Raw genomic sequence first — 14,278 nt, forward strand, 5'->3', positions numbered from 1 at the left:
AAAAAAAAAAAAAAAAAAAAACACATCTTAGTAAAACCAATACCTTCTCAGCTTCGCATCGAAGCTAATATGTTTAGTTAATAAAATAATAATAATAATACATACCTGATCATTACCGGCAGTTACTGTATTAGTGTCAGTAACAATTTCAGTGTCATTACTTTGTAATTCTTGCAATCTTTTAACAGTCAAAGTTCTAATTTCTCCAACACTTAATACTAAGTCATAATTCCTCTCTAATGTTTGTTTGATTTCGGCACCCATTAAAGAATCCATACCCAAATCTGCTAATGTAGCGGATGTATTGATGTTCTTGGTATCTTTTATTCCAAGAATATTGGCGACTGCATCAAGTAAGCTTACTTGGTTTGCACCACCAGATCCACCCTTTCTTTTTTCTGCTAATACCATTGATGCCAAAACAGGATGTGGTAGTTGTAAGAAAGTATCAAAAGCATTTAAGCATGAAGCCATACGTTGAGGTAAAGTACCACCAACAACTGTATCATTTCCACCCATTGTATCCATAATTAGACCCACATCACCAATAGCTCCCCATTGGATAGCTAACTATTTAAAATAAAACAAGTATCATTAAGTAAACAAATTTAAAGATGTATTTAATTGCTATACAACTAAAAAATAAACTTACTCCTGGAAGACCAGCTTCTTGTCTTGCTTCACAAATTCTTTCCATGACAGAATTAGCAAAGCCATAGTTGGTTTGTCCAGCATTACCACGTCCACAAGATACAGATGAAAACACAATGAAGTGATCTAATTCTGGGCAACATTTTTTAGTAATTACATCTAAGTTTTTAGTACCGATGACTTTTGGTTTACTAACAATTTCAAAATCTTGAGGGGTTTGATTTTCCAAAAATGCATCTCTTAAAACCTGTATTAAATAAAAAAAAATTATACAAAATTATCTTTTTACCAAATATAATAGGCATAGGCGAGGGACTATGACGGTTCAACCAATTAGAAATTTACCAAAATTATATGCATTGTTATACAAAAGATATTTTTTCGCAGGAAAAAAATGTAGCTTAATTTCCCTTAGAAAAAAAAACTTTACTTCTCTAATATAAAGTATATAATACGCCTAATATAAAGTTGTCTAAGAAAATAACTTACTGCAGCTAAATTGAATACACCTCCAACAGGACCTAATTTGTTACTTTCATCAATCAGCTGCTGGGCTCCTTCTTCAGTTGAACAATCAGCTTTAGAAATCAATACTTTAACACCAGCTCCAGTCCAATTTCTTACACACAAAGCTTGATATCCAGTAGTAATTCCACTTCGGGCAGTAAGCACAAGATTTTTAGCACCTCTAATAACTAACCAATTAGCTAACTCTAAGCCAAAACCTCCAAGACCACCAACAAGTACATATGTTTTATCAGGGTTCATGTAAGATCTTGGTATAGCAGTAACAAGTTTAGTTGTTGGTTTCATAACAGATGTTGATTCTTCATCTCTGATTTTTAATACAACTTTTCCAATATGTTTTCCAGAACCAATAAACCTAAATGCTTGTTCAGCTTGTGACTCACTATAAACAGTAGCAGGAAGTGGTTTAACAGCACCATTTATCATTCCTTCATTGAGCAATCTAACAACTTCTTTTTTATCTTCATTATCAGACTTTGCATCAAACAAAGAATCCAAAAGAATTCCATGGAATGTAGTATTTTTTAAGAAAATAGACATTCCAAGTGGACTATTGTTAGATAAATCAAGTTTTCCAATTTCAAGGAAACGACCATCTTTAGCTAAACAACGAACAGAGGCTTGAAGTTTATCTTCTGCTAAAGAATTTAAAACAAGATCTACTCCACGTCCTTTAGTTTCTCTGAGAACATGTTGTTCAAAACTAGTGTCACGGGAATTGGCAATATTTTTATCAGTCAACTAAAAAATTACAAAATAATATAAAATTAGTATTAAACACAATCATAAGAACATGAAACATCTAACAGTATCATTTAGAAAAATGGATTGACAAATAATTATAGAAATATAAGAAAAATATTAGAAGAAAATAAAATTTGAGCTTTTGATTTAAGACAGCTGTGCTCACTACATGACTCCTAAACAAATTATGTATTAATAAAAAAAAAAAATTAATACTAAGGCTATATTACTATAGCATTCTGATCATTACTAAAGATCAAAGCTAGAAATTACATATTTACACACATTAGTATAAAACATGTTTTTAAAATATTTTCCACATAATTAAAAAAAAAAAAATTATTAGTTATTATTTCTACAAAAAAAATATATGTATATTTTTAATTTTGTGTCAATTACGCGGAAATTAATTATTATCATTTTTATATAGTTATCATTAATGTGAAAAACTTTTAAACTTAACAATAAAAAAATATAACTTTAAATTAAATTTATACCCGTGGGAAAGTTTTCTTCAAAAATTCTCGTTTTTGTTTACTACCAACAGTAGTATACACTGTAACACCCATATGAAGAGCTATCGAAATTGCAGCTTGACCAACACCACCAGTACCAGCATGGACCAACAATGAGTCTCCAGGCTTCATACGTCCTCTTACACAAAGTGCATAATAGGCCTAATGCAAAAATGATTATATACAATTGTTCAGTTGAAAAAGTTTTAATTTAATTTTAAATATTATCTTACAGTTCCATAAACAACTGGAATAGTTGAAGCTTCTTCCAAAGACCATTTATCTGGCACAACCCATAAGAAACCAGGATCAGCTAAAACAGTTGTAGCCAATCCTCTAGCAGCAAGCATACCCATAACTCTTCTACCTTTACTGTCACGCCCAGAAAATTCTAATCCCAGTATACAATCCTACAAAAAATACCATAATAAGTTTTTGCTATTTCAAGAATTTAGAATTTAGAAATTAGAATTTTAACTAACTTGTCCAGCCAAATCTCCTGGTAATGCATCAGGTGGAAGTTTACCAGAAGCTAACATAATATCACGGAAGTTAAGTGGAGCATAATAGACTGTACATAATTCTGTACTTGCATCAGATTCAGGCCTTTAATTTCAATGATTTTTTAGATTAATTAAAAAAAATTATTACTTTGAAAAGAAATTGTATTATAATAGTCAAATAGAAATAATAATAGCTCACTTATGGTACGTTAAAGGACCTTCAATCCATTTTAAGCTACTTAAATCTCCTCTAGTCAAAGCATTAATATAAGCATGTTCAACTTGTAAAGATGGTTTATCTTGTTGGTTTTCCAATTTTAAATGCCTCATAGTACCCCAAACACTATTTGGCTTTAGTACATTACTAAGTAGGTCTTTATTTAATTGTTCGACATAAAGAGGATGAGTCAATGAAAATTTAGGTGCTGCAGGATCTTGAATAAAAACTGATTTAAAACTTAGACCACCTGGTTCTTGTTTTACACAGTTCATTAATCCAATTATTCCATTAGTATCTTCTCCTTGAGCATATAAAATGAATTTTTTATTAGGATCTGCTTCAGCAGATTTCAAAGCAGCTTTCAAGGTCTCAACCCAATCATAAGACTTTTCAGTAATTTGAATAACTTCTGTTATAGGTAAATCTTCGTTCAACTAAAATAAAATTATTTCATAAAATTTATATTAAATTAAGTATCTCAATTCATATTAAAATTTACCTTTCTTAATAAAAAGAACATTTTATCTTCACCGGCTAATTTGCTAACCAAAACAAGTTCACTATTTTCAATAATACTTTCCGAAAATTTTTTTGATTCACATAAAATAATAAAGCCGCCAGATTTCACAGATTCACCCAAATTTTTAACTAAAGATGGAGATTTTATAGTATCAAAAGCAATCACAACATGTGCATTAGTATCAATAGGACCATTTTCTAATGATTTATTGACCATTTTTACTTCCATTGGTCCTAAGAATGGAGCTAAAGCTTGTGATTGTGTAGTTACTAATGTAGCATCCAACTAAAATCAATTATTTTTTAATGTACCCAAAAAATTAAGCAAAATAATATATTTTAATACATTTATAACACTTACTGTAATTAATGGTTCAGATTCTAATATGTTAACTATATTTGGCATGAATATATTTTCAAATGGTTTATCAGCTCCAAACTCCACTATTTTTAATTTCATTGCACCAGCACTATTTTCTAAAGCAATTTGGAGGAATGCAGAAAAAACACTTGATACATCAATTGGAGGTGTTATCTTTAGCAATAAATAACCAGAAATAAAGCAATTAAAAATATTTTTAACTTATTAATATACACAATTACTTTTTCAGATATATATGGAACAAAAGTGTATTTTTCTAGTTTAGGAGCAGCTTGTGATTGCTGACGCCTAGGAGCTAAACTTGCTTTTAATCCACGTAATTCTACACCTCCAGATTTAATGACATCAATATCTCTAAACATATGTACTGGAACAGCTAAACAAAAAATTACCATCAGAATTCAAGAATCATAAAAAAAAAAAAAAAATTCTTGGTATCATACATTCTATATTTGTTACTCAATAAAACATACATGGCAAGTTCTTTATTAAATAGAGAATGTACCAATAAGTTAATGACAAAAAAGAAATATATTTTTTTTTAAATCATAAAGTAAAAATCAATTATTCAAAAAATCTTTGAAAAAGTAATAAAATAATAAATTAAAAATAAAGAAATCAATAATATTGTAACTTACTAGAATTCTCTGGTAATGCTTCAATAAACTCTAAATGTTTTTTAGGATCAATTATAATTCTTTGCATTCTAGTTGGCAAATATAATTCCTTTGTTTTTAAACCTAAAATGGAGAACTGGAGCATAGTATCAATAAAACTAATCCAGTTTCCAATCCATTCCAACTTTCCACTGACACCTATAGCATTTTATTTCAAATTAAATGTTATAATTATTTGATGATGTATAATATATATTACCTTTATTATCACTTTCTTTCACTCCTTTAAACATTCCTTTGTAATCATATCCACGGAGGCCCAACTCTTTGTAAATATCTCCAGATTTTAAAGGTAAACTATTTTCTTCAACATAAGGTTCAGGTAGTTCTAGTTGCTCAATTTCTATATCATCCGGAATAAAGATACGACCAGTTACAGCTACAGAACCACCTTCACAAATTTCAAAATTACCATTTCCTTCAAAAATGTTGATTAAGAATTTGACAGTTCCTGAGTCATAAAAAATCATATATAATGTACATTAATTATATTTAAATATTATTTTTATAGTTATTTTTAATAAAAGATATTTAAATTTTTTAATCAAAATAAATTGTATAATTACCATCTTTAGGCATTATAGTAGCACGTAAGAATTGAGCATTTTCAATAACAACAGGGAAATCTTCAATATTTTTATCATTTAGTTTAGCAAAAGTTTTCCATACAAGAGTCTACAAATAATAGATAAATAGTAACATAAAAAATATACAAGTATTTCCCATAAACATAATAATAACTGCTTTGTTGTTTATATAATAGTTCATAAAGAGTACAGTACCAAATATCCAGTTGCAGGGAATAAAACTCTACCATCTATCACATGTCCTGACAAATATTGATCTTCTTCAGTACCTAAGTCAATTTTGATTATAGATTCACCAGATCCAGCATCCTAAAAAAAAATATTAAGTTAAATATAACAAAGAGATAACCTACAAATCATTAATTAATTTGAAATATAATTGAAATTATGTTAAAATTATATAGAATTAACCTTTTGAGCAAAGTTAGCTACTGTCCATTCTACAGAATGATCCCATTCAACCATCGACTGAATCATAGGAGTACCCCTAGCTACAGGATAAGTTACAGCTGGATACAGATTTTGAATTTTAGGTTGAGTTCCAGAATTATACAATCTGTAAAAAAAATTTTAGTAGTTTTTTTTATGAAATATACAAAATAAAATAAAAATTTTATTTACTTTCCCACAGCAGATAATAGATGAGGTAGGTTTCCTTCAGGGTTAGTAGAACGTTTTGTTAAGCCAATGCAAGAACATTCTGGTCCTAAAGCTCTTTTAAGGATTGCTTGAAGTAATGCGTGTGGTGCGATTTCTACTACAATAGAGTCTTTTGGAACATGAGAAATAGCTTCCTAAATAAACCATAACAAAATTAAGATACACATTAATTCAATAAATGCAGTTATTATGAGTTATTGTAATATAATTATATATTTTTAAAATTAAGTACTTACATGGAATAAAACTGGAGCTAACAAGTTGTTTACATGGTAAGCAGTAGAACTCATTTGTGCTAATGGGGTATTCCATTTATCTTCGGGAATAGAAGAACTTATCCATCGTTTTGTTCGTGGTTTTGGATTTGGTATAATCTAAATAAAAAAAACAAAATTAAAACTTATTTCTTTATTAACAGCTTTGATTTAATTAAAAATATAACAATACCCTTTCTAAATTGCTACGTAATTTTGGAGCAGCATCTGCAATATATTTAGAGTGGAAAGCAAATCCAGAACTTTTAACTTCTTTAGCAAAAATTCCTTCCGTTTGTAAAACTTTCACAAACGCACTAAGACTGTCAGGAGGACCTGACACAGTAACACTGTCTTCACTGTTATGGCAAGCAGCAACTAAATCTCCAGGTAACCTCTTTTTGGTTTCTTCCCATGATAAACCTTAGAAGTTAATTTTTTTGGATTAATGTATGTACAGAAAAGCAAGAAAACAATATTCTTACCAATAGCAGCCATAGATCCAGTAGATAATTTAGATTCTAAAATACTACGACCTCTCCAATATGCAGCTAAAACTGCTTGATCTGCATTAAAAGTACCATCAGCATAAGCACAACCAAGTTCACCCACAGAATGACCAACAACACCGTCAGGTTCAATACCAATTGATTTTAATAAGTCAACTAAAGCAACCTATTTTTTTTAAATTTTTTTTTTTTAAATCACTAGTCATCTTTTCTCACCTTAATCCCAACTACTTGGATTTGGCCAAATTTTTTAATACACTAGTAAAAGAAAAAATACAATAAAATTACCTGCATTGATGTAATTGATACAAATGAGTTCAAAACATTGTCAAATGTTTTTTCATCTTTAGAATTAATGATGCTTAATAAATCAAGACCTTCAACTTGAAGAACTGCAGCTGCTCTATTAATAGCTTTTGAAAATGGTTCCAATTGTAACAGACCTTCAGCCATACCAGCCCACTGACTTCCCATTCCAGAGAAAATAAACCATATTGGTCTTTTATTAGATGTTACTTCCTAAAAGTAGTTCAGAATCAAAAAACAAATAATTAAAACAAATTTTTAATATTAACATACAGCTACTTCAGTAATAGATTTTCCTAAAACAGAATATCCTCTAAATCCATGTCCATTAATATTATTTGAGTGAATGTCATGGATCAGTGCAATAAAGTCATCATCCAAAGGTGTATTGGAAATCTAATTATTAATTTAAGTTAGCCAACTAACAGTTAAATTTAAAATGTTTAATAATTATTTAACATACATTGGTCAACATATTATTAACAGCATCTAGGGTTCTTCCTGAAACTGTTACTAATCTAGGTACGTTATTTTGAATGGGTGCAGTTTTTGGTTTAGGATTTGATTTTAATAAAACATGAGCATTAGCTCCACCAAAACCAAAGGAATTTAAAGCAATATAACCACCATTAAATTCCCAGTTCTCGTTTACAACTTGTAATCTTCCATCTAATAATGCTGGGATATCAGGGTTTGGATTGGCAAAATGCAAATTTCCTGGAATTTTGCCTGCCTCCATGGCAATGACAATTTTAGCTAATGAACAAAGACCAGAAGCAGGCTCAGAGTGACCCATGTTTGATTTAACAGATCCAATTAATAATGGAGAAGAACGGCCTTTTGTGAAGAAATCAGCAATAGAGTTTACTTCTTGGGGATCACCCACCTAACCAAATACATAAAACAATGATAAATAAATATAAAAAAATTTATACATTTATTACATCAATATGTATATACATATTCTTACTTTTGTTCCTGTACCATGAGCTTCAACATAAGAGACATCACATGGATTTACACCACATTTTGCATAAACTTCCTGAATGAGTTTATTTTGCATTGATCCACTAGGGAATGTGATTCCTTGATCTTTAAAACCATCTGTATTAGTAAGTGCTCCCATTATTGTAGCATAACTACGTTTGGCTATACTAGCTTTTTGTAAAAATACAATAACAACTGCTTCACTTCTAACATATCCATTACCTATAATTACATATACAGTATTTTTCATTAAATCATAATTCACTAATAAAAATTTATAGTAGTGATGGGAAATATTAAATAGTAACTATCAAACTATTTAATTATCATTCAATAATTATTGGAGTAATAAAAATATATAATAGTTCCCTAATCTTTTTAAATAGTTTTAATAGTATAATTTCATACTTAAATTATATATACATTCATTTTTTTTATTTTAAAACATAAAATAAAGTTTTGGTAGAGTTATTAACTAACTCTATATTATAACTAACAAATTTATTAATATTTTTTGACTATTTATAAGAAATATAATTAAATTATTTATTATAACTGATTATTTAATTTTAAAATAACAATAACACATTTAATATGACTCATGATTAACCGACAACTTAAAGAAATTCTAACAGATTTTTTAATGTTAATAATAAAAAAGTTAGTATGATTTTTAAATAGGACAGTGCTATTTATATTGTTGCCACTATTTTTTACTAAATATTTTTATAGAACAAAAGAAAATATTAAAAAAACATGCTAACTTTATTAAACCTTTGCAAGACAATGGAGCAAATAATGCTAGACAGAGAACAATACACAGGGTATCAAGTGTAACGTAAAACATTGGTATTAATGAATATTTTTTATGTGCAAACAAATTTTTTATTCTACAAAAAAAAAAAAAAAATTATTCATTTAAAGTAATGAAAATATTTATTACAATTAATCTTCTTATTATAATTAAGTATACTTAATAACATTCTTCTTTAAAACTTATCAGATAGTCTATTAAAAACAATTTGGTAGATCTAATAAAATATTTTAAAACTATTCAATAGTTCTTTTTAAACAGTCACTCAAACTATTCAAAAGTCTATTCAAAATATTTTAAAAACTATTTAAAAATGTCCATCACTAATTATTAGGTATAATTATAACATACCAGACACATCAAAAGCTTTACACATTCCTTGTGGTGACAACATACTCAGTTTGTGGAACTGTAATGAATTGGTAGGTTTTAATAATAAATTGACACCACCAACAATAGCAGAATCACACTGCCCACTTTTCATAGCATGAACAGCTTGTGAAAGTGCAAATAAACTACTGGAACAGGCTGTATCTATTGCATAACTGGGTCCATTAAAGTCAAATGTATAAGAAATTCTATTAGGGAACATAGCTCGGCAACAACCAGTCAATCCATAGCCATTGACTCGTTCTGGAACTCTACTAAGATAGTCATCAGTTTCACTGTTAGAAGCTCCAATGAATACACCAGTTTTTGAACCACGAATAACATCTGGATTTATTCCTGTCAAATTTATTATAAATTTTGTTAAAACTAGTGTTATTAGAAAAAATATTCTCCAATAGTTTATACATTATTGAGCATGATAAAAAGTTCTCTTCGTAGTTTCTTGGAATAAAAATGTATAATCTTTTAGTGTGGTTTGGTTGAAGGCATGACCAAAATTTCAAGTGTTTTTTTTTTTTTTACATATTTCTAGGGTTAGGATACAAAAATTCATATTTATTATAAAAATATACATTTTTAACAATTCAATTATGTATTAATGCATTTTTATTAATAAAAAAAAAAATTTAATTATTTTATACAATTTTCCTTGGAAATTTGATTTGAAATGATACAATGGTTTTGTATAAAATATTAATAAAAATGCTATTGTGCCTCAAGGATATTCTAGATAATACTGTTTAAACATATTATTTGAACATTTTAATAACACTAGTTAAAACATTCGAGATTAATAAAGAATTAGTAAAAATAATATTACCTGCATCTACTATACTTTCATAAGTACATTCCAACATTAATCTAAGTTGAGGGTCCATTACATCAGCTTGTTTGGCATGTACACCAAAAAAATTTGCATCGAAATGAGCTAGATCTTTTAATTTTCCAGTTCTTGTGGGTAAACCGTGTAAACCTATCATAATACAAATGATTAAAAAAAGAACAGAGATTATAACTAAAGAAGTATTTTTCATTTTACCTGCTGGCCAACGTCTTTCGTCATCAGTGACCAAGTCAACACCAGCAAAAAGCTGTTCCTTGAACTCAGCAATAGAACTAGACTCTGGGAGACGCCCAGAAATACCACTAATAACTATTTCATCGTCACCAAGGTGGTGTGAGGAATATGGTGAGTTACCATTAACAGTAACATTATTGGCTTGTTGACCTGCCTCTGGAAATCTTGCTGGCATATTGCCTTCAGCTACTACAATGACAAAAGTGTATACATTTTAAAATTATCTTTATTATTTTTTTATTATACCCATTATGGTGGTTTTAACATTAGTAGTAAATATATTTATTACTTATGTTTTAAATAAATAATTTTAAGTTAAAAAATGTTGTAAGATATATTAAATTAACTTAATGTAACAAATTACAACTCATTAAGTTAATTCATGAACTATATTATTAAAATAACAGTTTGTAATCTATATTATAACAATGACATATATAATCAAGTAACTATAAAACATTAATTATTTTTTCTTACTTCCTTTTATTTAAAAGGAAGATAGTAATATTTAAAACATAATAAAACTTTTTAGACTAAACTTATGTGTATTTCACATATTACAATCACAACATAAACTATTTTTAAAAAAGTGTAATGTTGCCATTATAATACCAATATCATTAAACATATAAGTATTTTTATTAAAGGATATTATTTTGTAATTAAATAGTAAAATCAATACAATGTGTATATTAATGAATTATTTAAAATAGTGATATCGAGTTATAAATTGTTAAACCGTAAAAATATTTAAATTATAATTATTATTAACAAAAAAAGACAAAATTATTTTAGCTCTATATGTATTTATTCTCTAACATAGGACACAAGAGTAATGATAATTAAAAATTCCAGACTTGAATAAAATATAATATTATTAATAAATGGATATTCCGAAGGCAGGTAATATTATTTTGATTAGTCCATAAGGAAAGATCTTCAAAAAAAATATTACAACTAGAACGCTCAGCAGAAAAATTTTATACATATTTAGTTTAATAAAGATTTTAATACAAAAAAACTTGATCATTATGATCAATGCTATTGAGTAAATTCATTTTTAGTATCAGTATAAATTCGTAAATTAACTAATTTTCTCATCAAGGTCAAAACGTGTAACTGAATAATATGAACTCTACTTCATAAGTCATTGCCAATGACGTTTTAAAAACCAACGTAAAGAATAGATATTTACGTCATCTTAAATCAGTCTGAAAGAATAGTCGCATTCCCTTAAGCGACGTGTCATTTTCTACAAAACAGTCGCGACGGTTATAGAATGTACTTTTTCGGAGTATAGGTAAATAATTTTTTTTTTAATTATTTATAGATATATTAGTGGATTGTGTTCAAGATTTATCACATTTCATTATTAATAGTTATAAAAAGAATTATAAATTCAATTCACCTTATGTTTGAATAAATAATTTGACTAACAATCAAATTTTTTTTTGTAAACCGGAATACAACTTTAATAATTATTACGACTGTTTATAATTAAGCACTAAAAAATATTGCGATCTTCAGGCACAACAGAAAAGATCATTGAATAAATATAACTAGTTGTTGTAAAATCATTAACTTAAAAACGTTAAGTTAAAAATGTCCAATCTTATTAACAAATAGTGGTGGTAACTGGCACACTTAAGGGACTCAGACCCTATTGAAGAATTAGCCCACTAAAAATTTAGTTAATTTATATATAAAATATATTTTAGGGTGGAGAATAAATGAATTTATCCGGGCAGTGATACATAATAGCAAATGAAAATCACTTGAGCTGTAATTTCTCAGACTGGTTTTCCCCACTACAACCACCACTAGATTACATCAAATTGTATCAGTATTCATGTTAATAAATTATCATTTAGATTTATTTCAAGTATCAATTGGAATACTGCGATTTATTTCATTGATATAGGATCAGAAGAAAGTATCAATTAATTATCTTTTTCTTTAACCATATTTAACGTATTTTTTTTAAAGTTTTACAATGATAAAACTATTAAAGTTGAAAGCTTTAGTTAAATTACCCTTAAAGTTATATCGTTTTAAAAATAAATTTAACAAAAAAATTAATTATACTGTTTGAAAATATAATTTGTTTTGGTTGAGTTATGTTCTTTTGATTCTCCACCAACTATTGGAGCGTTCTTAATTATTATTATGATTTAAGAATTTGTCAATTAAAATCTCAATCAATTTTTTTTTAAATTTAATAGACTCAATAAAAAATAAATATTTATTAAGTTAAAAATAAAAAATATTTTTTAAATAAAAATCATCCATAAACTTATGCTTTGTTTATGCCAATCCAGTAATTTATTACGAATAGTATTTTACATTACTTTTAATTTTTAAAATAATATTTAGATATTAAAATTATTATTTTTTTATTATAGACTATAGTTATTCATCGAGCAGGCAGCTATAATGTTAAGCACATAAACTAAAATTATATATTTTATTTTTTAATCTTAAAATAGTTTGTACCCAAGATTAAAATGTGCATAAAGAACATCGTTTACTGTCAACAGAAAATAATGATAGATATAACTACTAATAATTTTTAGGACTAATACATTAAAATAAATAAAATACATTTATGTATTTTTTATAATAATTATTAAAAAAATTGTTCGTATAACGATTAAGAAATCTCGGTAGGCTTTCTTTTCCCAATCCGACACTGAATAATAAGATTTACCAAATAAATAATTTGAAAAATATATAGGTATACAGTTTATTTAATATGCTATAATTTAAGGAATGAAAGAAAACATAGTAATAAATATATTAAGTTTTTAGCATTAACAATATGAATTTTATTTTTCACAAATTAATTATTTTAATGTAACTGAAAATAAAAGATACCCGCTTTTTTACTTGATAAAAAATAATCTTACCCATAATTACGTCTAGCTAGGGCTTGAGGCTTCAATGAATAGTTAATTAATTACTTATGTAATATAGTAATGGTATTCGTTTAGTATTTGAATGTGGACGCCACGTGCTGTGCAGTCGCGGCGTATAACCCCATATAAATGATGGACTTTTCTTTAAAAATTCAAAGCACAAACTTTACTAGTGTAAAATTCAATACTTGAAAGAAATGTTTATTAATAAATAACAAATAAATAACGTGTTTTTAAACATTAATCACTATTAAAAAAAAAATTAAGAAAAAATATTATTGACACATAACTCTGCGGTTAAGTATGTAAATCTAAAGTATACGATATATTCATTTAGTCGACTTAGAGTCTAGATGCTTAAAATCTACTGCGAAAGATCCTAAATAAAATCATACGGTAGATCATCAACTATGACGATAGGAAAAACTGACGGATAGACGAAATGGAGGGGAGTTAATTTAAGTGCGAGGGGAGGTAATGGCGTGACCTGAGGATACTCGGTGGCGTGATACCAGTATATGCGATCCGATTGGTAGAGAGCCTCGCCGCGCCGTGGTGCGTTGTGGTATCCTCGCTAACCGCTTCAAGCGCTGTCGTTACAAGGTCAATACCGCAGAATTTCTGCTGGCAATACACATAGGCGGTCCTACAGTGCATCATTCAATGAACGTACTGGATCAGTTATTTCATGTGATATTTGGACTACAGAAGTCCCCTTCCTAATACATTACTAATAAAATTGATGGCACAATTAAAGTTATACTAACCAGTAAACATAAAACAAAAACAAGAAATTAGAAACAAACGAAAAATGTCTGTTAAAACTTATTTTGTGTTTATTATTGACGTGCGCTCTGTTCCTATTCAAATAAAACTAACGACAACAATGCTATCTAATTATCCATGAACTAGATGTCCTCTTGAATGAATAACCGATGAATCATTCAGTATTCATTTTGTTGAGTTCGCTATATTTAAACATTGAAAATCATTTGTTTATATTTGCAATTGTATGTAGCAAACGTACAGTAGGAAGTTT

The 14,278-nt window shown here is 27.8% G+C and overlaps 1 protein-coding gene across 1 annotated transcript in view; it reads right to left on the reverse strand.

Moving 5' to 3' along the window:
• Positions 1 to 13,661, reverse strand: part of LOC126905892 (fatty acid synthase-like) — a 16,065-nt gene extending 2,404 nt beyond the window's left edge. The window contains exons 1-27 of the mRNA XM_050686013.1: positions 13,231 to 13,661; positions 10,286 to 10,513; positions 10,067 to 10,219; positions 9,208 to 9,582; positions 8,026 to 8,264; positions 7,519 to 7,941; positions 7,329 to 7,451; positions 7,038 to 7,268; positions 6,726 to 6,915; positions 6,434 to 6,663; positions 6,223 to 6,360; positions 5,948 to 6,120; positions 5,738 to 5,882; positions 5,522 to 5,635; positions 5,306 to 5,414; positions 4,939 to 5,190; positions 4,701 to 4,877; positions 4,284 to 4,438; positions 4,042 to 4,215; positions 3,661 to 3,966; positions 3,141 to 3,595; positions 2,921 to 3,044; positions 2,672 to 2,848; positions 2,421 to 2,600; positions 1,141 to 1,920; positions 653 to 898; positions 106 to 570 (exon numbers count right to left, since the gene is read on the reverse strand). Coding sequence (XP_050541970.1) covers positions 106 to 570; positions 653 to 898; positions 1,141 to 1,920; positions 2,421 to 2,600; positions 2,672 to 2,848; positions 2,921 to 3,044; positions 3,141 to 3,595; positions 3,661 to 3,966; positions 4,042 to 4,215; positions 4,284 to 4,438; positions 4,701 to 4,877; positions 4,939 to 5,190; positions 5,306 to 5,414; positions 5,522 to 5,635; positions 5,738 to 5,882; positions 5,948 to 6,120; positions 6,223 to 6,360; positions 6,434 to 6,663; positions 6,726 to 6,915; positions 7,038 to 7,268; positions 7,329 to 7,451; positions 7,519 to 7,941; positions 8,026 to 8,264; positions 9,208 to 9,582; positions 10,067 to 10,219; positions 10,286 to 10,513; positions 13,231 to 13,234 — 6,366 coding nt within the window. The 5' untranslated portion in view covers positions 13,235 to 13,661. The remainder of the gene's footprint in view (positions 1 to 105; positions 571 to 652; positions 899 to 1,140; positions 1,921 to 2,420; positions 2,601 to 2,671; positions 2,849 to 2,920; positions 3,045 to 3,140; positions 3,596 to 3,660; positions 3,967 to 4,041; positions 4,216 to 4,283; positions 4,439 to 4,700; positions 4,878 to 4,938; positions 5,191 to 5,305; positions 5,415 to 5,521; positions 5,636 to 5,737; positions 5,883 to 5,947; positions 6,121 to 6,222; positions 6,361 to 6,433; positions 6,664 to 6,725; positions 6,916 to 7,037; positions 7,269 to 7,328; positions 7,452 to 7,518; positions 7,942 to 8,025; positions 8,265 to 9,207; positions 9,583 to 10,066; positions 10,220 to 10,285; positions 10,514 to 13,230) is intronic.
• Positions 13,662 to 14,278: the final 617 nt, after the last annotated feature.

This window comes from Daktulosphaira vitifoliae, unplaced genomic scaffold (assembly GCF_025091365.1).
Source record: "Daktulosphaira vitifoliae isolate Bord-2020 unplaced genomic scaffold, ASM2509136v1 Scaffold_4, whole genome shotgun sequence".
Lineage (NCBI taxonomy): Eukaryota > Metazoa > Arthropoda > Insecta > Hemiptera > Phylloxeridae > Daktulosphaira > Daktulosphaira vitifoliae.